Below are 22,329 nucleotides of genomic sequence, written 5' to 3'. Positions count from 1 at the left end.
ATTTCCCAGTAATTCGAATCACTTTGGATGGAAACATGGCTTGTGACTCACCTCCTCCTGTCGTCGCCTCGGTAACGACCACGCAGCTCGTTTTTTCCCTCTGTCGAACGTCCCGACGCCGCAGAACCACGAAACACGTCGCTGTGTTTTCACTGATGCACTTTTTTCCAACCGTCAGAACTCGTCTGTTGTTTTGGCACTTTTTTATTTTCAGAGTAGTTTTTGATGACGATGATGATGATGATGATGTATTTTTTTGCTTGTGTTTTTGTCCAAATAAAGAAATTCTCAATCACAGAAACGTCTTCTCAAGTAATTGATTGATTATTGACTGTCTTTTTGTGCCATTTATGTCATTTCCTGTTTTCAATTTCAATTTCTTCTATAAAAACGTCTTAAATTTCACAAAAACACATCCTGGACTTATAATTCTAATGATATTTTTCACATTTAACCTTTTTTTTAGCTGAATAGAAACCAAAACATTCAATAGTTATTAAAATTCAAAGCCAGAACTCATTTTTATTCTGTTACAGCCACCGGTCTGAGTCTAAACAAACAAAGTGAACTGTTAATTTTGCGTTAACATTTATAATTCCTACAGTTTAAAGGAATAGTTCACCAAAAAATTTAATTCATTCATTATTGACTCTCACCCTTATGCTAATGAATACTCTGGAGTAGTTTTTTATTCCTCAAAGTGCATCTGGAGACCCGGGAGGCCGGTTCATAGTCCAACGAAAACTTTATATGGGAGTCAATAGCACCCGACACAAAAACGTCCATAAAACTACACAAAAACCATTTAATATTCCTCCACACTGCTCGTCCACTGCAATCCAAGTGTCCTGAAGGGAGATAGTCCAGAGTTTACTGGAAACAACGTCATTTAGGACATTTTTACAGCCTAAACAGTCCTGGATTGCGCTCTGACGTTCAGGTAAATTCAATACAGGACTGTTTAGGCTGTAAAAATGCCCTAAATGACGTTGTTTCCAGTAAACTCTGGACTATCTCCCTTCAGGTCACTTGGATTGCAGTGGACGAGCAGTGTGGAGGAATATTAAATGGTTTTTGGCTAGTTTTATGGACATTTTTACTGTCATAAAAGTTTTCGTTGGACTACGAACCGGCCTCCCAGGTCTCCAGATGCACTTTGAGGAATAAAAAACTACTCCAGAGTATTCATCAGCATGAGGGTGAGTCACTAATGGCTGAATTTCATTTTTTGGTGAACTATTCCTTTAACAACAACATCAATAATAACAACAACAATATTTCCAGTGTTTTGACACAACTGATGTTTTAAAAGTTTAAAACCTTTACAACAGTTCATGATCTGAAGCTTCTTCAGTTCCCACAGGAACTTATGACTTCTCTAAAAAAACAAAAAAAAAAAACATTTCTAGTTCGTCGTCAAGACGCCTGAAGCCACAAGATCCAGAACAGTCCACATGTGGCTCCAGATGTGAATGTGGACTAGTTATCATCATCAACATGTAAAATCCAGCTGCTCGTTATGTACGGAACCTTAAAGGATAATTTCAGTTTTTTACAACCTGGACCTTATTTCTAGCATAAAATACGAAAATTTTACTCACCCAGATAACTTTGGTGTCATTTGGAGTCGTTTTGACGAAATTAGCCCCAGTGGAGAGGCGTGTATATAATATCCGTATAATGCGAGAACACGGGGCAGCGCAATGCAGCCTCTAAATAACACATTATCCGCCGTAAAACTCGTTCATTTCACCAATATTTAGTTCTGATAGGCTAGTGCTATTCCCCTCTGAGTCATTTTTAGCCCAACTAGCTGGAGCTTTAGTGAGTCCAGGTTGAGGAGAGGAAGCCTGTGGAAGCTGAACTTCATCCAGCTGCTCATTTTGTCGGAAAGTCGGAAACACGCAGAAACGAACCGCGGCTTGCTAGCGGTAGCAAGTTAGCCGCGCCGGGCAGCGGTCGGAGATGACATCATCCAGGTCAGAGGTCAGTAGGTCAACCTACAGACCCCGGATGTTGATAACAGCTAACCCCGGACTCAGAGGGGAATAGCACTAGTGTATCATAACAAAATAATGGCGAAATGAACGAGTTTTGCGGCGGATAATGTGTTATTTAGAGGCTGCATTGCGCTGCCCCGTGTTCTCGCATTATACGGATATACGCGCCGCTCCACTGGGGCTAATTTCGTCAAAACAACTCCAAATGACACCAAAGTTATCTGGGTGAGTAAATGATCGTATTTTATGCTAGAAATAAGGTCCAGGTTGTAAAAAACGGAAATTATCCTTTAAAGGGTCCAAATATAAAAAAAATAAAAATAAAAAATACAGTCCTACATCTCGTCTCGTCTCGTCCATCACGAGCTGTCCGTGTCCTCCAGGACGGGCAGGAAGGGCAGGTCGGTGCTTCCCAGGAACGTCCTCCCTCGGTGCTGGAAGACGTCGCTGACGGCCGTGGTCAGCCGGCCCTCGGGGTCGTGGAGACTTCCCAGCAGCTCGGCGTCCGGCCCCAGCTCCAGGACCAGAGCGTAGCGGGGCAGCAGCAGGTTGTAGCCGCGCAGAGGAACCAGCTGGAGGACACAAGGGGTTAAAGGTCAACAGAGATTTACATATATACTTACACATTTACACACACACACATACATACATAACACATTTTTACACACACACTTACATAAACACATACATACTTAAACACTTACTTCCATACACTCATTTACATACACACATACTTAGATATACATATGTACATAAACACATACTTACATACACAAACACATTCTTACACACATACTGTACATACTCACATAAACTTAAACATACTTACACACACGCACAAACATACATACATAAACACATACTTACACACACATATACATACATGCATACATAAATAAACACAAACTTACATACACAAACACACACATGCATATTAACATACATATACACAAACCTACATACACACACATTAACACTTACACACACACATAGTTACATACACACAGACATGTACTATAGACCAGAGCGGCTTTTTTATGCAAATGAGAATGACTGATGCATCCTGGGTAATTTAGGGGCAGCGCTCGGCATTTTTACATTGCACTCAGTGGCTTTTTGTGTTTTGATGGAGTGTAGACTAACTAACAATCAATTTGAATGTTTAATTTTTTGTTTCTTTTGTAGCACTATGTCTCATAATTATTTTTGACACCCTCTTTGAAACCCACCGTTCACGCTATCTTGAAAAATTACAATTAATGAATCTAGCGGTATGCTCCTTTAGCCTCCCACAGTGATCAATGACTTCACACAGTGGCCAGAAATGTCTGACCCAGACATCTACACGTATTTGGTCGAGTCACCGGGTAGGTTTTGGCTAAGTGTTGTCTGTAAATAGCCTGTTAATAGCCAACTTTTTGTTAGTTAGTAGGCTGAACTTTTCAATGGAGGGATGCCGGGTGCTGCCCCTAAATTACCCAGGATGCATCAGTCATTCTCATTTGCATAAAAAAGCCGTTCTGGTCTATACAGTACTGGGCAAATGTTTTAGGCAGGTGTGGAAAAAAAGCTGAATGCGTTCAAAGATGAAGTGTTAATTTTTTTTCCCATTAATTAACAAAATGCAGTGAATAAAGAGAAGAGAATCCTAAATCAAATCAATATTTGGTGTGACAACCCTTTGCCTTCAAAACAGCATCAATTCTTCTAGGTAGGTACGACCTGCACACAGTTTTTGAAGGACCTGGGGTCTCATTTATAAAACTGTGCGTGGGATTGTTACTAAAAGTGTACGTACGCCCAAAAGCCAGGTTTTGCGTGCGCCAGTAAATATTCAGACTTATAAAACCCTGCGTACGCACACTTGCAGGCAAACTTCCCTTTATAAATCAGAGAGTTCCTACAAGTGTGCGCAGCTGAATCCGCTTCACGTTCCGCCCTGTTCACGCCCTGTTTTAACCGTAGATGGTCAATGCAAACCACCACATGAATGTGATCTGCATGTCAATGAGCCTGACGTGCTGTTGTTCTGTCTGTGTTGTGAATTAGCTGCAGGTGTGAAAGTGGCGACGTGACGTGTTGCTGCAGCTGTTAACGGCGTCAGCGGCTCAGAGCGCACGCGGTGTTGTTTTGGTGCGCTGCCCTCTCACATGCTGGACCCGGTTCGGCACATGGTTACAACAATGACAACAGTTCTAATCTGAAACGAGTTATTAACCATTCGTCATGGTCTCCCTCTCCCTCCTTTCTCCTCCAGCGGTGCCGTGGTGCAGAATTACGCACGGGGCTCACCGCTGTATTATTTACAGTAATTAGACTGATCGATAAAACTTTGAATAATTAGCAGAATCAGTTACATTCTGAGGAATGATCAAACATGACACTTCTCTTGATAACAAGAAAACAGAATGTAACAATTGTGGGAACGATTACTGGATTTTTTTTCCCAGGGTTTGAGATTTAATTGACTCTCGATCATATGTTCACACAGTATCATAGGAACATATAGTTATTTACACCATGTATTTATCCCATGCAGCCACGCCGTCCTCTCCTCCTCCTGCGCTCTGGGAGTGGACAATATGACAGAGAGACGGTGGTGATTAAATATAGAGAAGGAATTTTGATTTTGAATTTTAAGTTAGATTCTAAGAAGATGTTTCTGAAACACCAGTCCGATGCAACATAAGGGCGCTGTTGAATTAAATCACCGTGGCAACATGGATCTAACGCATACGGGTTGAAATTAAATGTGTGACGGCCGATAATAAAAACATAATCGTTCTTCTCAATCATCATTTCCTGAGTCTGACTTCAGTTCACCACCACACCGTCTGTGTCGCCAATTCCCCTTTTCCTCCAAACCAACGTACGCATGGGTCAGAGTTTGCTTAGAGCTGCGCAGATTCTCCCGTCAAGTCTGTTTTTTATAGATCACAACCTTGGCGTGAAAAGTCACGTACGCCACTTTCAGCCCCGTTTTGTGCGTACGCAACGGTTATAAATGAGACCCCTGGGCCGGTGTTTTTTTTCCAAATATCTTGGAGCTCCTCAGATCCTTCTGTCTCTACATGTAATCGCAGACAGACTGGATGATGTTGAGTTTAGAGCTCCACACCATCACTTCCAGGACTTGTTGTTCTTCTTTATGCTGATGATAGTTCTAAATGACACTGAACGCTGAATGTTTGGGGTTGTTGTAAATACATTTGGGTCCAATCAGACGCCTCACTGATGGTATTGCATGATGGATAAGCATTCTGACTGAGTCTGCCTAAAACTTTTGCACAGTACTGTATGTGTGTGTTTATACACTGTATATATTAAAGGGATAGTAGCATTTTTTTAAAAAGTGGGGTTGTATGATCTACAAATAGCCCCTAAGTACTTTAATTGCAGTAGAAGACTCTCTGCACTCCTCCCGTTAGCAACGCCAGCCCATAATAGCCCTGCCCAGAGATTTACAACATACATTGTTGTGAATGGACCCAAAGAAACGGCCTATTTTCACGGCCTAAAAGAGGGGGCGGAGGGATACGTGTGTTGGTTAGGTCCAAACAAAAACTGCGTTTTTCCTGCACTTTGAGGGGCTGGAAAAAATTATATTATAGTGAACAATGGAACTGTGTATTTTTTTTCCAGGTAAAACCTCTTTTAGGCCACGAAAATAGGCCGTTTCTTTGGGTCCATTCACAACAATGTATGTTGTAAATCTCTGGGCAGGGCTATTATGGGCTGGCGTTGCTAACGGGAGGAGTGCAGAGAGTCTTCTACTACAATTAAAGTACTTAGGGGCTATTTGTAGATCATACAACCCCACTTTAAAAAAATGCTACTATCCCTTTAAGTAACTTAGCGACATGGTTTTAAGTTTCATCGTCATAGTTTCCTGGTTCACCACCGACCTTGGCCAGGAGGCGTTTGACGGCCGGGTACGGGGCGATCAGGTCCAGGAAGGGAGGCATGAACTTCCTGAAACGTGGCGTTGTTATGCCAACCAAGAACGTGCCATGGTCGCTACGGCGGATGTTGTCGGGGTAACCGATCATGTTGTCCATGACGATCTCCTTGGTGCCGGCCTTTGGGCCTTTCAGCCAAAATCTGAACACAGACGGAGAGAGAGAGAGATAAGAGGTTTAAAACATTCGTCCTTTCAGCAGACGGATGTTTGTCACACTGTCAAACTGTTCGTACCTCAGGATTCGTCCGATGCTCGTCTCCGCTAGCAACAGGAAGCTCTCGTCAGGCGACAGGACGATGCCGTTGGGCATGTAGAGCGAGTCCAGCAGCACCTTCACACTTCCTGTCTGAGGGTCGTAGGAGAGGAGGCGGCCGAGGGCGTTCAGCTCGATCACCTGAGACAACAAACACATCAACTTAGCATAGCTTACCTACAAGTAGTTTACCCTAGCTAATACATGTATTTATGTATGTTTATTTATTTAGCTGTTAATTTAGCCGTCGTTCAGTTTAGCTAAATAAAATCTGCTCAGATCATCTTTGCTTTGTCCAACTTTCTAGATTAAAGGAGAATTCCGGTCATTTTCTAAATAACCTAAAACCAACAAAGCTAAAAAACATGTTAGGCTAAAGTAAGAAAAAACTATCTTATCGAAGCCAACTTAAAGGTGTACAGAAATGGCCGTTTGTCCTGTGTGTCGCGCCGAGTTGTCACGAGCTGCAACACGAGTTTACCCGAGTGAGGAAAACGAATTTGATTGGTCGTTATCGAGCGGGCGGGATATTCAAAGTTTGGGGCGAGCCCGAGCTCCGTGTGTGTGTGCGTGTCTCAGACGTTTGAATGACGGATTACGGATCCAATATCAGTGGCTGGTGAATCGTGTACAGGCTGACGTGTAAACCGTGCGCCTGCATTATCCAATGCGAAAAAAAAAATACACACTTTCATCCCAGATTTACTCAAAAATAGAATTTTGCACAAAGTTTGGCCTACAACGTCTGATAGATGAGTTATTACACTAATTTTATGATCCAGAGTGGGCTCAAATTCAGTTTTCTTTTCTGTACACCTTTAACTAACTAATGATGGCATCATTAGTTTCGCTTGTCTTAGCTTAGTTAAGTTAGCTTCGATAACATTTTCATTTTGGCTTAAATCTTCTTACTTTTAGCCTCTTTAGCTTTGTTGGTTTAGGTTAAATCACTTCAGACTTTTTGTAGAGGCTGTAAAGACTTTATCTTAGCTTTTTTTTTTTTTTTTTTTTTAATATGGTTTGGCTTAAATTTGGATTGTTTAGCTTAACATATGACTCACAGCACTGAAGCTGTGTTTTTCTTTATTTTATGATCAATAATTTCTGTTTGTCCATCAGCCTAATGCTCGGTTAAATACATTTCCACAACCATAAACAACAGCGACTTAATCTTGAACCTTGTGTAGCTATATAACACAATAAAGTGTGTTGAGTGTTTATTAACTGGAGGAACATGTGGAACAAGCGTTTTATTATCATTATCTACGTAATAGATTCAGTTTAGTGCTAAAAGCCTGCAGTGATTCTGTAAACACAGTTTCTCCTGGAGCTTCGTTTTCCCGTCATTAGTAGAAGTGAATGGACTTCAGCCTCCTCTTTTTTTTCTGTCGAAGCAGCCTGATGGACGGATGAAAAGAAAAGTGTCCTTGTGCTGTTTTTGTTGAGCAGCTGTTACCAAGGCAACACTTTAAACGAACCAAAACAACCCCTTAATGAACTCAACTTGAATCGGCCTCTATTTACCTACAGTATCTACTTCTTTTCAACTCTTTTTTTTTTCTTTTTCTCTCTTTTACAGCTCAGATGTGGGTGATTCTCTGAATTCGGTTGAACTTAAAGTCGTCTGATTTTTGGAAACAACTTTCAACAATTCCCTGTAACAAAATTCACCTAACTGTGTTTTTTAGTTACAGGTTTGGAGATTTTGGCTAAAAGTAGCTGTAAGTCCATAATTAGCCAAGACATGTAGCATCACATGATTTGACCCTCCTGTTGTCCTCCTGGGTCAAGGAAGGAAGGAAGGAAGGAAGGAAGGAAGGAAGGAAGGAAGGAAGGAAGGAAGGAAGGAAGGAAGGAAGGAAGGAAGGAAGGAAGGAAGGAAAGACAAAGGGAAAGGTGGGAGGAAAGAAGGAAGGGAAAAAGTAAGCAAAGATAGTAGCCTAGGAGGGAGGGAACAGATTGGGTCAACTGGGTCAAAAAGGAAGGGAGAAGTAAGGACGAAGGGAAGGGAAGAAGGAAGAAAAGGAGGGAAAAAGGATTGTGAAAAGAATGAAGGGAAAAAGGAAGGAAAGAAAGAAAGATGGAGGGAGGGAACAGATTCGTTCAAGGAAGGAAGAAGAAAGAAGGTAGACGGGAAAGAAGGAAGGAAAGAAAGATGGAGGGAGGGAACAGATTGGGTCAATTGGATCAAAAGAGGAAGGAAGAAGAAGTAAGGACGAAGGGAAGGAAGGAAGGAAGGAAGGAAGGAAGGAAGGAAGGAAGGAAGGAAGGAAGGAAGGAAGGAAGGAAGGAAGGAAGGAAGGAAGGAAACATAGAAGGAGGGAGGGAACAAAGGGTCAAAAAGGAAGGAAGAAGTAAGGACGAAGGGAAGGAAGGAAGAAAGAAAAGGAGGGAAAAAGGATTGTGAAAAGAAGGAAGGGAAAAAGGAAGGAAAGAAAGATGGAGGGAAGGAACAGATTCGTTCAAGGAAGGAAGAAGAAAGAAGGTTGACGGGAAGGAATGAAGGAAGGAAGGGAGGGAAAAAGGAAGCAAATAAAGATGGAGTGAGGGAACAGATTAGGAAGGAAGAAGAAGTAAGGATGAAGGGAAGGAAGGAAGGAAGGAAGGAAGGAAGTAAGGAAGGAAGGAAGGAAGGAAGGAAGGAAGGAAGGAAGGAAGGAAGGAAGGAATGATTGTGGAAAGAAGGAAGGGAGAAAGGAAGGAAAGAGGAAGGATGGAGGAAGGGAACAGATTTGACCCAGAAGGAAAACAGGAGGGTTAAGAAATCATGAAATTATAATATTTTTCAACATTATTGTTAGTTTTCTCCTCAACAGTTGTTAACTATTATTCATTTATGTGATGTGATGCCGATCTCACAATAAAAACAATAAAATATGTAAGAAAAGACGCTTTAACACTTTCTCCTCTTTACAGTTTGTTCTTCTAAAGACTTGAGTGATGTCACTTCCTCAATGCCAAGGATGTTGGACTGAACCATTATTTTTAAAACGGGGGAACTGGTAAAATGTTGCTATTTCCTAAATAATTGATATATATATATATTTTTTAGATGTTTGTATTGTGTTGTTTAAAGTAGTCAGGGATATTATTATATTAACAAGAAAAATTAATTTGGTTAATTATATTTTTATTTGTGTTTAAATTAACCCTCTCACCTCCAGTTTGACGTGTCTCCGTCCCCATCGACTGGACGAGTCGGTGAAGTAGATGATCCCGGTCTGGGAGGAAATCTCCAGGCCGTTGAGGAAGGCGAAGGGAACGCCGTCAGCACCTGAGGAGGACGCACCGCACAAACGCAAAATAATCATTTACTGATAATGAAGTGGGTTTTTAATACTAACCCACACACACACACACAGGGATGTCACGATAATAGATTTTTTTTGGTACGATTATTGTCAGAGAAATAATCACGGTGTTACGATTATCACGATTATTATGCATTCGTTAATTTCACAACACTATTAATGTGTAAAATCAAATATAGTTAAAATATACATTACTAATTATAACATATTTTAAATATCTATTAAAATATGACCAATTATTAATGCACCAGGGGAAGTGTTTGAAATATTCAAATATACCAAATGTTTAAAGCAGAAGTAAGCGATCCGGTCGTTTTGGCTAATGCTGCGTTCCAGGCAGGCTTTTGAAATCGTAAATTACAGCTTCAAGTCACAACTTACGACTTTGTAGCGTTCCAGGCAACCCACTCGTGTTTTTCCGACCTGTTTTACCTGTGAAAGTCACTATAACGGCCACTCGTAACTTCAGACCGGTGAACTCGTACCAGATCGAACTGGTACGACTTCACGGTCGGAAAAACACGAGTTACGAGTTTCCTTGAACGCACCATAACAGTCCTCGTCCCTACGTCACCACATTCAGGCGCATCCCTTGGCTGCACACACAGAGAGGACCGCCCCTTTATGCCGTTCTCTCTCCTCATTGGATAAAAACTGTAGGATACGAGAAAAGTTTTCTCCTCGGCTCAGAGCAGAGCAGAGTGACTGACAGACCCGTGTTTCAGTCCAAACACTCTATGTAAGTGATTGCTGTCAGAAGATATAACTATTTCAGACTTATATTAACACAAATATATCACTTACTTCTGCTTTAAACCGCCAGGGGAAGTGTTTGAAATATTCAAGTCATTAATTGTCATCGATACCAAATGTTTAAGTTAATTTTAATCTTTTTTTTTTTATTATTACAAATGACACTCTAGCATTTAAATTCCTACTAATTCAATGCTACGTTAGTTAAATGGACCAGTTTCTGTGCATTTACCCTTTACTTTGGCGCAACATCTGCCGACACGGTTCATACATCATCTTCTTTTGGAAAGTGACGGTATTTAGGAATCTTTACGATCAATTAATTGTGGCGTTTAATACCGCGATTAATTGTGAAAACAAGTAATTGTGACATCCCTAACACACACACACACATACACACACTCTTTCTTTACCCTGTGAATTCGCCACCAGGACAGTTTTTTCTCCGGTCGCCGGGTCGACGCTGTGGAGCCCGAAGTACGAGTCGGCGACGATCAGCTGACCGTGACGATCCAGGCGAACGCCATGAGGACGACCACAGACGGGCTCGAAGTCGGTGCTGCTGCCTGAGGACACACACACACACACACACACACACACACACACACACACACACACACACACACACACACACACACACACACACTAAAATAAAATAAACTGAGGACAGAAGAACGACTGTGATGATTTTGTAAAAACACAGAAGACAAGCGGAGCTCTGTTTTCACTCTGACGTCAAATCCACAAAACCACAAACATCCAGATTTTTAAAAACCGTGTGAAGATGTTTGTGTTTAAATTGCGGCCGTCGTCTCCTTGTTTATCTGGATTTTACAGAGAAAACATGTTAAAGTTTGTAGGAATAAAACAAAAACCTCCTGATAACAGAGCAGAGATGAAAGAAATAAAGAAATCAAAACGTTAAAAAGTTAAAGATGCAAAAACGCCACTTTTATCATCCACAGCTTTTTCACTGGTGAATTATTTGATCTAATTTTAGTTTTCAGCACTTTGAACTTTTCATATCAGGTGAGTCGACGTCTCAGGAGTCAATTTTGGGGATTTTATGAATGAAAATAAACATAGAAGAATAAAAAATATCAATAAAGCTGAAACTAGAAGGTCATAGAGCTTCATACTGTATAAATATTATCTGCAAAAACCCCAAATCTTTCCAAGAATATTTGTCTTATTTCTTGTCAAAATGTCTCATTTCTACTCAATACGAATCTCTTTCCACTTAAAATACGACTCATCACCTAAAAATTAACTTGTTTTTAGATAATTTTCACTTATTTCAAACTAATTTTCACTTGAAATAAGTAGAAAAATCTGCCAGTGAAAGCAAGTTTTTTGTGCTTGTAGTAAGGAAGAAAAACCTGCTCCACTATCAGATTTTTCTACTTATTTCAAGTGCAAATATGCTTGAAAGAAGTAAAAAATGTCTAAAAACAAGCTACTTTTAATGTGATGAGTCTTATTTTAAGTAGAATTAGATTTGTTTGGACTAGAAATAAGACAAATGTTCTTGGTAAGAGTCTGAGTTTTTGCAGTGATATTACTGAATATTTACAGTAAATATGAAGAAATAACATCAAATTTAAAGATATAATAATAACATATAATAATAATATTAATATGTAGGAACAGAGACAGGAAGCAGCAGCCGCTGAATAAAAACAGAAGAAGGAGAAGAACGAACCACACTCCGGTAGATTCTGTCCCATGTGAGTGACGAGTGTGAGGTCGTCGTCAGGACCGATCCTCCACAGCTTCCCGTCCACCGTCCCCGTGAACACGTTACCTGACACACACACACAATACAAAATCAATAACCAATCAATTATTTCAGTCTTTTGTTTTCTAACGTTTTATAGATAAAATAATTAAAGGGTAACTTCAGCCAAAATCGATAAATCACCATCATGCCAAGGAAGGGTTTGGAGAACTTTCAGAGTCATCAAAACGCTTTAGGAGTTTTCATATATTATTATATTATATTTTCATATAATGGCGGTGGACAGAGTTCACTTTTGAATGGTCCAAAACACACACTATGAAACATCCAGATACCTCCATACTGCTCGTCTGTACTGACCCAAGTGTCCTGAAGCCGCCACATGGAAAAGTTGGTCGGAAAAAATTATATTTGATCGGTGTTTTTCAACCTTGGGGTTGGGACCCCACGTGGGGTCGCCTGGAATTCAAATTGGGTCGCCTGAAATGTCTAGTAATTGATAAAAAAACATTACTGATAATTTTTTTTTTTTTAACTAATTATTATTCTTTTTAAAATTATGATTTAAAACACCACAGACAATCTTAAACAACTGGATTCTATTCTTTCACTTTCTCAAATATAAATCGAGTTCAAATAAAATGCAACATGTAAAATCTGAGCTGGCGCATCTTGATAGACGGGAGTCGCCAGAGATTTGTGATGTCAAAATGAGGTCACGAGCCAAAAAAGGTTGGGAACCACTGTAGCAGCAGTGCGAGATTTGCTGCCAGATGTTCGTTGGTCGTTGTAAACCATTGGATGTTTGATGTAAACACGGAAGAACATCTCACAGCAAATCTCGTGCAGCCACTGGGAGCTACTGCTACAACAAGGATAAAAACAGAGATCACATTAATTTATTCCGAACAACTTTTCCATGTGGCGGCTTCAGGACACTTGGGTCAGTACAGACGAGCAGTATGGAGGTATCTGGATGTTTCATAGTGTGTGTTTTGGACCATTCAAAAGTGAACTCTATCCACCGTCATTATATGAAAACCCGTCACCAGCCAGACCCCCCCTGGAACTCCTAAAGCGTTTTGATGACTCTGGAAGTTCTCCAAACCCTTCCTTGGCATGACGGTGAGTAGATGATTGGTGAATTATCGATTTTGGGTGAAGTATCCCTTTAACCGGTAATCTTACTCACCGTTCCCGTCAGCAGTGAAGGATTCTGGGCCGTGTAGTTTCCCAGCAAACAGCCTGCGGCCGCTCTGCAGACGCGTGTTGGCGGCCAGCGGCCCCTCGAGGGCCGGGGGGGGGCCCTTCAGTCTGGAGGAGCAGGAGGAGGAGTTACATCACCGTGTGTGTGTGTGTGTGTGTGTGTGTGTGTGTGTGTGTGTGTGTGTGTGTGTGTGTGTGTGTGTGTGTGTGTACTTACACGTGTGGTTTGGGGTCGATGGGAGACGGCAGCAGGTAAACACCAACGGCCACGGAGAGAAGAACCACACACACTGATCTCCTGCCAAACCTGCACACACACACACACACATTTTACTGCAAAAACCAAAATCTTTCCAAGAATATTTGTCTTATTTCTTGTCAAAATGTCTCATTTCTAGTCAAAACTAACCGCTTTCCACTTAAAATAAGACTCATCACCTAAAAATTAACTTGTTTTCAGATAATTGTCACTTGTTTCAAACTAATTTTCACTTGAAATAAGTAGAAAAAGGAAGAAAGGAAGAAAAACTTGCTCCACTGTCAGATTTTCCTACTTATTCCAAGTGAAAATCTGCTTGAAAGAAGGAAAACGTGTCTAAAAACAAGCTACTTTTAATGTGATGAGTCTTATTTTAAGTAGAATGAGATTTATTCTGACTAGAAATGACATTTTGACTAAAAATAAGACAAATATTCTTGGTAAGATATTTGATTTTTTGCAGTGTATTTATACTTTCCATACTTGCGTAGGACCCCTGAACCCATTTTAGCTGTCAATTAGGTAGTATTATTTGCTATAATACTACTCAGAGTTCATTTTTCTCTGGTGTAGAGTAGTTTTACCATCTCAGTGACCTTTCCATTTGATTCCTGGTGTCAAAAGTATCAGAAAAAGTGTGTTCATTTGTCTTTGTATGATGTCTGGTTTAGGAGTTGTGAAAATTGGCGTTTTTCACCATTCGTGCGGACATAAATTCAAAATGGCCACCAAAACCCCCCCCATGGGACATTAGTTGACCCGGGCAACAAGCAAAAATCTTAAGTAGACGCCTTAAGGGTCCTTAAAGGGATAGTTCACTCAAAATTCAAATTGCACTCATTATCTACTCACCCTCAAGTCGACAACGGTTGCAAATGGATACCACAAGACACACCAAAAAACATCCAAATACCTCCATGCTGCTTGTATGTAATGTCCGTCTTGTATTGAAGCCCCGAAATGCGAAATTGTTCCAAAAAAATAAAATAAGTCTATATTTCAAGCTTGTTTGTAGCGGAAGCTCCTCTTCCCGGTTCGTCCAAATTGAAACTTCTCCCAGCCCTGATAGTCGACATGAGGGTGAGTAGATAATGAGTGCAATTTGAATTTTGGGTGAACTATCCCTTTAAAAAACATTTTTCAAAAGTGTTTGTCTCGGGGACATTGGGACCCCTCCTTCCTACTAGACTAATTATTTGTTTGACCTTAAGCGACATACTGTACTATGATACGAATACTATATTCAAAAAATATAATACTGTATAGTACAATATAATGTGTGTGTGTGTGTGTGTGTGTGTGTGTGTGTGTGTGTGTGTGTGTGTGTGTGTGTGTGTGTGTGTGTGTGTGTGCCAGAATGTTATGTGCAAGTAAAGTAAATACTGTAAGGAATTTAACATCAAATACGAGTTATAAATGCATCATTTTTCAAACATATTGTTACGTTGGCCTAAATAAAACAAAAATTAGGTCATTTGTTGTTTTTAGTTTTAATTGATTTGAACTTTTATGTAAAACACAGAGTTTGTTTGACTCTGTTATCACACACACACACACACACACACACACACCCTGACGTGAAATTTGACCTTCAGCATAAGATGCTTCACTAGATCTGGAATTTGTAACTCTGGACGTTGGTGGTTACACAAACCTGATCCTATCTGACACACACACACACACACACACACACACACACACACACACACACACACACACACACACACACACACACACACACACACACACACACACACACACACACACACACACACACACACACACACACTTTGAATGTAAAAGCCACACTATGGAAATCAGTTCCTTGTTCCCTCTGTGATAAAAAAAAAAGAGTCAAATCTGTCCTTTGATGCGTTCACTGACTCACACTGCTCACATTAAACATTATTCATATTCATATTGACGGTTTTCTGTCTGTTATTTGCTCACTTTCCCTTTAAAAATATTAAAACTATGACTTCATCATGTGGTTGTGCAACATCAGCCTGACACATCACATCTGGAGTGTGAGGAAACAGCTGCATGTTGTTGTTGGAGTTGAAGAGGTTAATGTACAAACACACACACACACACACACACACACACACACACTGACTTGATCCAGAGGTGTCCAGATGTTAGCGTTACCTTTAGTTTAGCGTTACTTTTCAAACCTCAGAGAGGCGCCATTCATAAATATGCAAATTTAACACCCTCTCTAATTTGCATATATTATAAACACACCTGTCAACCGGTGGTGACGTCATTGATGTGAGAGTTCAGGTAACTTCTGAACTTTTTTTTCCTCATCTCCACAAGAAACAGCTGAACCGATCATTGATTATCATTTAATTCAAAATAAAAGCCTAATAACTGAAGCCGAACAGCGAACAAACCCATAAAAAGTTCACAAAACTGTTAATTAATCAATTTTTAACGACGTTTCTGTCTCAAATTTAATGAAAGAAACGTTAAATTGGTGGATTTGTTGTGAGCGCGAAGACAACTTCTACTTCCTCTGCGATTGCATGAGCTAAAAATAAAGAAAACAAACTTTAATTTGGAGCAAATTTAATTAAATAAAACGTGAAACTTACATGGTGGAGTTTGAGTCGACGTCTCTTCTTCTTCCTGCGGCTTCACGCGGATCAGAGCAGAGATGAATGAGTGTGTGTAACAAAGTTTGTGTGTGTTTGAGATTCAGCGATGTGTAAAGTGATCCGGTGTGTAAACGTTCACTTCCGGTTTGGAATTTCAAAATTAGAGCTGTGGCCGGGAACTAGTTGACAGTTTTTGCTTCTGTTTTTTTGTTTTTCAGACTTGTTCACGCGTTGTAGTGGTGAAATTACGAAATAGATTTATAAATTAGAACAAAATGAATAAAAATAGATGTAAAAATGACCAAAAAGAGACATAAAATAATTAAAAATAGACTTAAAGCAGACAGGGAAAAGACATGAAAGACAAAATACCCAGAAAAGAATAGAAAGAGACACAAAAGAGACATTAAACAAGTAAAAAAATAGACACTAAATGGACAAAAACTGTTACATCAGAGTGAACAGTGGCTGATTGTTTCATAATATTTATTTACGAAACCATTATTAGATGCTTTTATTTTGAAGGCAGCGCTGTCATTGATCCTGGATTTTTTTTCGGCCTTCACTCCTGCAGCTTTACCAGTGGAGGAGTTCAGTGTGTGTGTGTGTGTGTGTGTGAGGTTATGTGAGTTGGGGTCACACAGAGGTCAGGAGGAGGAGGAGGAGACTGAGACTGAGTTTGTTGCCAAAACACTGAGTAGAGAAAAGAAAGACATAAACTAAAAGTGACGACCAAGAGACAAACAGAAGCTCGAGGCTCAAACAGACTCTTTTTATTTTAAATTTTCTCTAAACAATCATAAACATAATAGGAACTGGTTAGTTTAGTTTAGCTTAGCTTAGCATAAAGACTGGAAACAGAGGGAAACTGCTAGCCTTGTTCTGTCTCAAAGAAGTTTTTCAAAAATCTCATTTACTTACTCTTCTTTTCACATCATTAACTCACCCGATTTAAATGTTATTATAGAAACTAAAGTTAAACATAGATTATCGATTATTCCTTAATGATCTGTAATTTGTTTAGTCAAAAAATATTGGAAAAGAGTGAAAAATGATTGTTAATATGAACTATTTTTGTCTGCTTTCATACCCTAAACTCAAAGTTTCTTCAATTTATGATTAAACATTAAATATATCAAAGAGAAAAACAGTAAATCTTCACATTAAAGGCTGAAACTAGCTGTTAAAAAACTTTTTTTTAGTTGTTTTTTACATTACAACACCTGAATATAGTTAAAAAGAAAAGGTCTGACCAGGAAGTTGAAGCCTTAAAGTGACGAAAATGATTGAATTAGACACAATTCAATCTGTACAAACTGACTGTAAACACTAAAACTATAAAAACATATGAAGAAATGTGGTAAAATAATAAACACACGCACACTGATCGTAGTTGAGTTTTTTAATTTCACTTTATTAGATGCGGCCGCTCCGTCAGAGTCAAGGCCACGACTGATTGAGAGAGAAACCTACAAAAATAAACGTCGGTCTGTTCGTCTGTTCAGCAGCTCAAGAGTCCGTTTTCCTGCTGCAGCTCAGACGTTTTCAGAAAAGCGAAGAAGGCACTGCCGAGAAAAAAAAAGTCCAACCGCAGCCGTCAATACATCATAATATCAGCTATTGATCTGAAACTGAAACAGGAGGATTCACTGATACAAAAAAACTTGATTCCTGCAGCTCGGCTCTGAACTTTAAACCCCGTGAGCATTTTTTTATTTTTATCTCTTTTTTTTCGAACTTTAGACTCATCGGGTGGGAAAAAAATCATGTGAGATAAACTCCTGCAGAGTCACAGAAGCTTCACTGTGTCATCTGGAACCAAAACAACAGAAACAAAATGACAAAAACAGCTTCACCGGAGAATAAAATTAAACCAGTACAAGAGAGAAGAGAAGAGCTACACAAACAAACTGATCTTTGGCATTTAACATCACAGCTGTCGGCTGCTCAGAGTCAAACATCGAGCAAAAATGAGCCTCAAATATCGATTTTTAGTGGTTTTTACTTCCAATATATTTAATTAAACTTGGAATCAGGGCTGCAGCAAACTATCAACTAATCATTTTGCCTGCAAAGTGTCAGTTTTTGTGCAGTAAAAGCATCCAAATTCAAAAAAAGCTGCACATTTTTCCATTAAAGGAGCAGAAAATGCTGCATTTTTAGCAATTTTGTGAAAAATATACCATCTAACATCACATTTTTCGCAAAAATATAGACAAAACTATTAGAATATTTAAATTTTTTGTCAAATTTAAATGTTTAAATGTGAAAAATGAACCTTGAAGCTCGTTAAAACTCTGTCCCGACTCGGCTGAGCAGCTTTAAAACCAGATCTCACACATCACATCAACTCTTCAGACTTTTTTAACACTACTGGCCCACAAACTAAAAAATAAAATAAAATAATAAAATAAAAATGTATTGATCAACGAGCCTGATTAATATCAGCACACGATAATGATGTGATGATGCTTTAACGCTGAACAAAGAGACAAACAGGGAAGTTTCACAGTCTACAGCTACAACAGAGCAAATTCTACGGAAGCTCATCCGGACCAAAAAAATAAAAAATAAAATAAAATTGTTACAATAGAAAAACACCTGATTATGAGCAGAGCTGAACAATAACAAACATCTGTCAAATTAAGAGTGTGATGGTGTCGGTGGCTCACAGGAGACAAAACTAAAATTAAAATTAAAATAAAAAACCCGTCATCCCTGAATTTCAAAGTTAAAGTGCCCCCAAATGAAAAAAAAGAAGAAAAAAAAAGAATTAGATACGACTTTTTCTGCAACAATGACATGGCTTTAAGATTCTTTAACTGTTCGCATGCAGACTGTTGTATCATTTTAAATTATAAAATATGGAGGCAAAAAAGAGACAAAAATCATTTGAATTTTATCCAAAACTTCATTTTGATTTTTCTAATGTCGCTTTTCTTTGAATAAATCGACTTTATGAGAGATGAATCACCTTTAAATGTCACAAATATTGAGTGGTTTTTAAAAAATTCAAATCTTTTTGGCCCTTTTCTGCCTCCATAGATTTAACCCAGTGTTTGATAGTAAAATAAAAACAGGGTTAAAACCCCTTTAAATAAAACTCTCTAAACTATATATATATATATAATATGTTTTTCCCTCCTGTGGGAAGAAGCCTCTAATATAATTTTTTTTTTTTGCTCCAGGCAACACCACAACAACAAAAAAAACAAACAAAAAAAAAAAAATCTTTGGTTATGACATCAACAAGTTAAAATAAAATAAAAATCTATAACATAATCGATAGGTTTTTGACACAGACGTGAGAACAGTTGCGGCGTTTGTCCACCGGGCGGCGCCGTTGTTGCACAACAGAACCACGAGCACAGCACCGTCAGCGTGACTTCATCAGTACCTGCAGCTCAGACTACGACGAAGCAGTTTGTGAATTATGATCATTTAAAGTTTGATTTTTTAGTTTCTTTTTTAACAGAAACCAGAGAAACTGATGATGATTTAAATAAAAAAAATAAAAATAAAACATCTTCTATTAAAGCCTCTTTGGTCTTGAAGCCATAAATGATATAAATCAACAACGTTTGCATATATGATGATATATTTAAGGCAGCTATTTACTTGCATCGCCATCACGAGGCGTTCAATGACCACAAAACTGCACAAAAAGGCCTTGAACTGTTTTAAATGTTGCACCTTCTTCTACTTTCTGATGCGTATTATTTATCTTAACTCTTTCTCTCTCTCCTTTCTTTCTTTATCTCCGTCTTCTTTTCTCTGTTTTCTTTTCTCTATTATTTCTCGACTGCTGCACGTTTCAGTGCGAGATAAGAGCACAAAAAAAAAACCACACACATGAAAACCGACGGGACAATGCGGCCATTTTTTTCCTTCGCTGTCTTCTACTTATATCTGCACGTACAGACCTCTCCGCCTCTTGTCTCGGCGCTGGATTAAACGAGCGTCCACGAATGCACCATCAACAACAACAAAAAACGTAGTTAATCACAGTCCTCTCCCCTTTTTTCCTTCTTTCCTCTCGTCTAAAGTTTGTTTTCTACTTCCTCTAAATCGCTCGGTCGACTTCCAGAAACCCGTCGAAACTTCACCACTTCATCGTCATCGTCGTCAAACATCCAACATCCAACGATCAACACTTCTTTTTAACAAACTTCTCCGTCTAATAAGACTCTACTGTCGTTCTACTGCGTCTCTACTCAAACATCGTCTTTACCATCTTTAGCGTCGAACAGTTTGTGTCTCTTCACCTCTTTTTCATCTACATACAACATCCAGCTTCAGGCCTTTCGTATGGAGGATCAAGTGTGCCAAGTTATTAATAAATGATTCATAAAAAACTAAACTAAACCAAAAAAACATCACAAAAAAAAGCTAAAATGTAAATAGAGATATTGTTTAAGTTATTAAATCAATTACATCTATTTCTTTATATATCATATGCGTATGAACTGGAACATAATAGTATATTTATTCTATACAAATATGGCATTAAAGCTGCCAATTGATATACAGTATATGATTAATCGTTTTATTTCTAAGATAATGGATTAATTAGCTTTTACTTTTTCTTTGTTATCCCACTGACCGATGTGTCTGCTCCTCAAATTAAAACTATAAACGTTACAGCAGGATACAAATAATTTATGAGATGAAATATATAAAAAGGCGGCGACATCAGTCAGAGGGATGACAAAACATTTTATAAAACTACTATTTATTCACTAAACATTATTTAAAAGGCGGATTAAATGTTTTTTTTTTACACTTTTTAAATGCAAACTTAATTAATCAACCTATAATATGTTGAGTTTTATATATGTAGTTTTATTGTCTATGATCTATAATAATAAAATACAATAAAAACATGATAAAAACATTAACTTTGGCACACTTGAAACTCCGTACTCAGCAGCTTCTTGTTCCTTATTTCTCAAACTTTCACGTTTTTTCTTTAGTTTCTCTGTGATTATTGATTCAAACTGATAAAACTTTATGCGTCAGTGTTTTTTCTCTCTGTGTGTCTGTGTCTGAACTCAAACTGTTGCTTCACCTCTGCAGAACAAACTAAGACTTTGTTTCCAAAAGAGGAAAAAAAAAAAAAATGAACAAAACAAAAAAAAACGAAACAATAATAAAAAGCTTCACCCATATAAATTAAGAAAAAAATATGTACAGACAAATTAAATAAAGCTCTAAGTCGACAAATGGCCACAAAGGATAAAAGTGGAGGAGGAAGAGAGGGATGGAGGGAGGGAGGACGAGTGAATTTGGCACGACTGAGTGAATCTTTGGTGTTTTCAGGCAGCGACGTCTCATCTCGTCCTCGTTAAAGTCCGTCCTTCGTTTGCTGTCTCTCACTTTTTTTTTTTTTTTTAAACTCTTCGTCTTTTATCCTCCTCCGGGAGCTCATCATCCTCTCTTTTCTCTTCCCGTTTCTCTGGTCTTCACATCCCCCCTCCTCTCTCTCTCTCCGTCCGACTTCAGGTAGAAGAACAGAAACGTTAAACTCCTCCTGCTCTTCCTCCTCCGGCCCAGCAGGGGGCAGCAGTCCTGATCTGCTCCTCCTCCTCCAGACTACGAGGGTCCTCTCCGCTCCCTCAGCGCCTCCTGGAGTCTCTGTCGATACGTCTCGAAGCGTCGGACCATCGCCTCCCGCTGCTCCAGCTCCTCCTTGTCCAGGATACGCAGGAAGTTACGCAGCTCGGGGATGGAGAAGGCGTCCCACTGACGAGCAGAGAGAGGAAGAGAGAAGAGATTAGTTTATTACAGAAAACCTTTACCTATGTCTTGTTTTCACTGCAGTTTCTCATTTTTCTATTTGATTATTTCACTCTTTCTTCTATAATTCTGTCATTTATTTTCTAATTATACTAGATGTTATTGTCCTAAACTGTGACATCTGGATCTTAAATTGTTAAATGTTCTGTAGTTTATTATTTCTGTCAATCATTCATTCATTCATGTAGATTTTGGTGCTTCTTTATTCGTCTTATTTTAAAGGGACAACGAGGAGTTTGTATTTGGTTATAAAAAAGTCACACATTAATGTGGATGAATCTACGTTACCACTTGTTAATGGCTCCATTTTCGATTAATATATGGTTTTGTCTCTATCGTTATTTTGTTATTTTAATTAATGGTGGCAATTTCACCGTGCACGCAGAGGCTCATGGTAAATGTAGTATGAGAACACTTCACTTTCCAAAACTCCTCATTGTCCCTTTAAGATT

General features: G+C 38.9%; 2 protein-coding genes across 3 annotated transcripts in view; both read right to left on the bottom strand.

Annotated features, from left to right (window-relative positions):
* Positions 1 to 506: 506 nt before the first annotated feature.
* Positions 507 to 16,168, bottom strand: LOC311006694 (adipocyte plasma membrane-associated protein). The gene is made up of 10 exons (XM_083999590.1): positions 16,079 to 16,168; positions 13,440 to 13,529; positions 13,209 to 13,330; positions 11,981 to 12,082; positions 10,692 to 10,844; positions 9,373 to 9,488; positions 6,195 to 6,355; positions 5,906 to 6,101; positions 2,340 to 2,572; positions 507 to 550 (listed from the first exon to the last, which is right to left on the bottom strand). Coding segments are annotated over exons 1-9 (1,155 nt in total). The 5' UTR covers positions 16,081 to 16,168; the 3' UTR covers positions 507 to 550; positions 2,340 to 2,359.
* Positions 16,169 to 18,879: 2,711 nt separating this feature from the next.
* rassf3 (Ras association domain family member 3) overlaps positions 18,880 to 22,329 on the bottom strand; it is a 41,342-nt gene continuing 37,892 nt past the window's right edge. Inside the window, exons 6-7 of one of the 2 annotated variants that reach the window (XR_014596388.1) lie at positions 20,366 to 21,823; positions 18,880 to 20,280 (exon numbers count right to left, since the gene is read on the bottom strand). Coding sequence is in view for 1 of the 2 variants with exons in the window: in XM_083999591.1 (XP_083855717.1) it covers positions 21,674 to 21,823 (150 nt within the window). In the remaining variant the exon portion in view is untranslated. Of the gene's footprint in view, positions 21,824 to 22,329 lie in introns of both variants that reach the window. The other variant, XM_083999591.1, reaches the window with a different exon arrangement.

Source organism: Trachurus trachurus, assembly GCF_905171665.1.
Source record: "Trachurus trachurus genome assembly, chromosome: 23".
Taxonomy (NCBI): Eukaryota; Metazoa; Chordata; class Actinopteri; order Carangiformes; family Carangidae; genus Trachurus; species Trachurus trachurus.
This window is presented reverse-complemented; position numbering and strand designations above follow the sequence as displayed.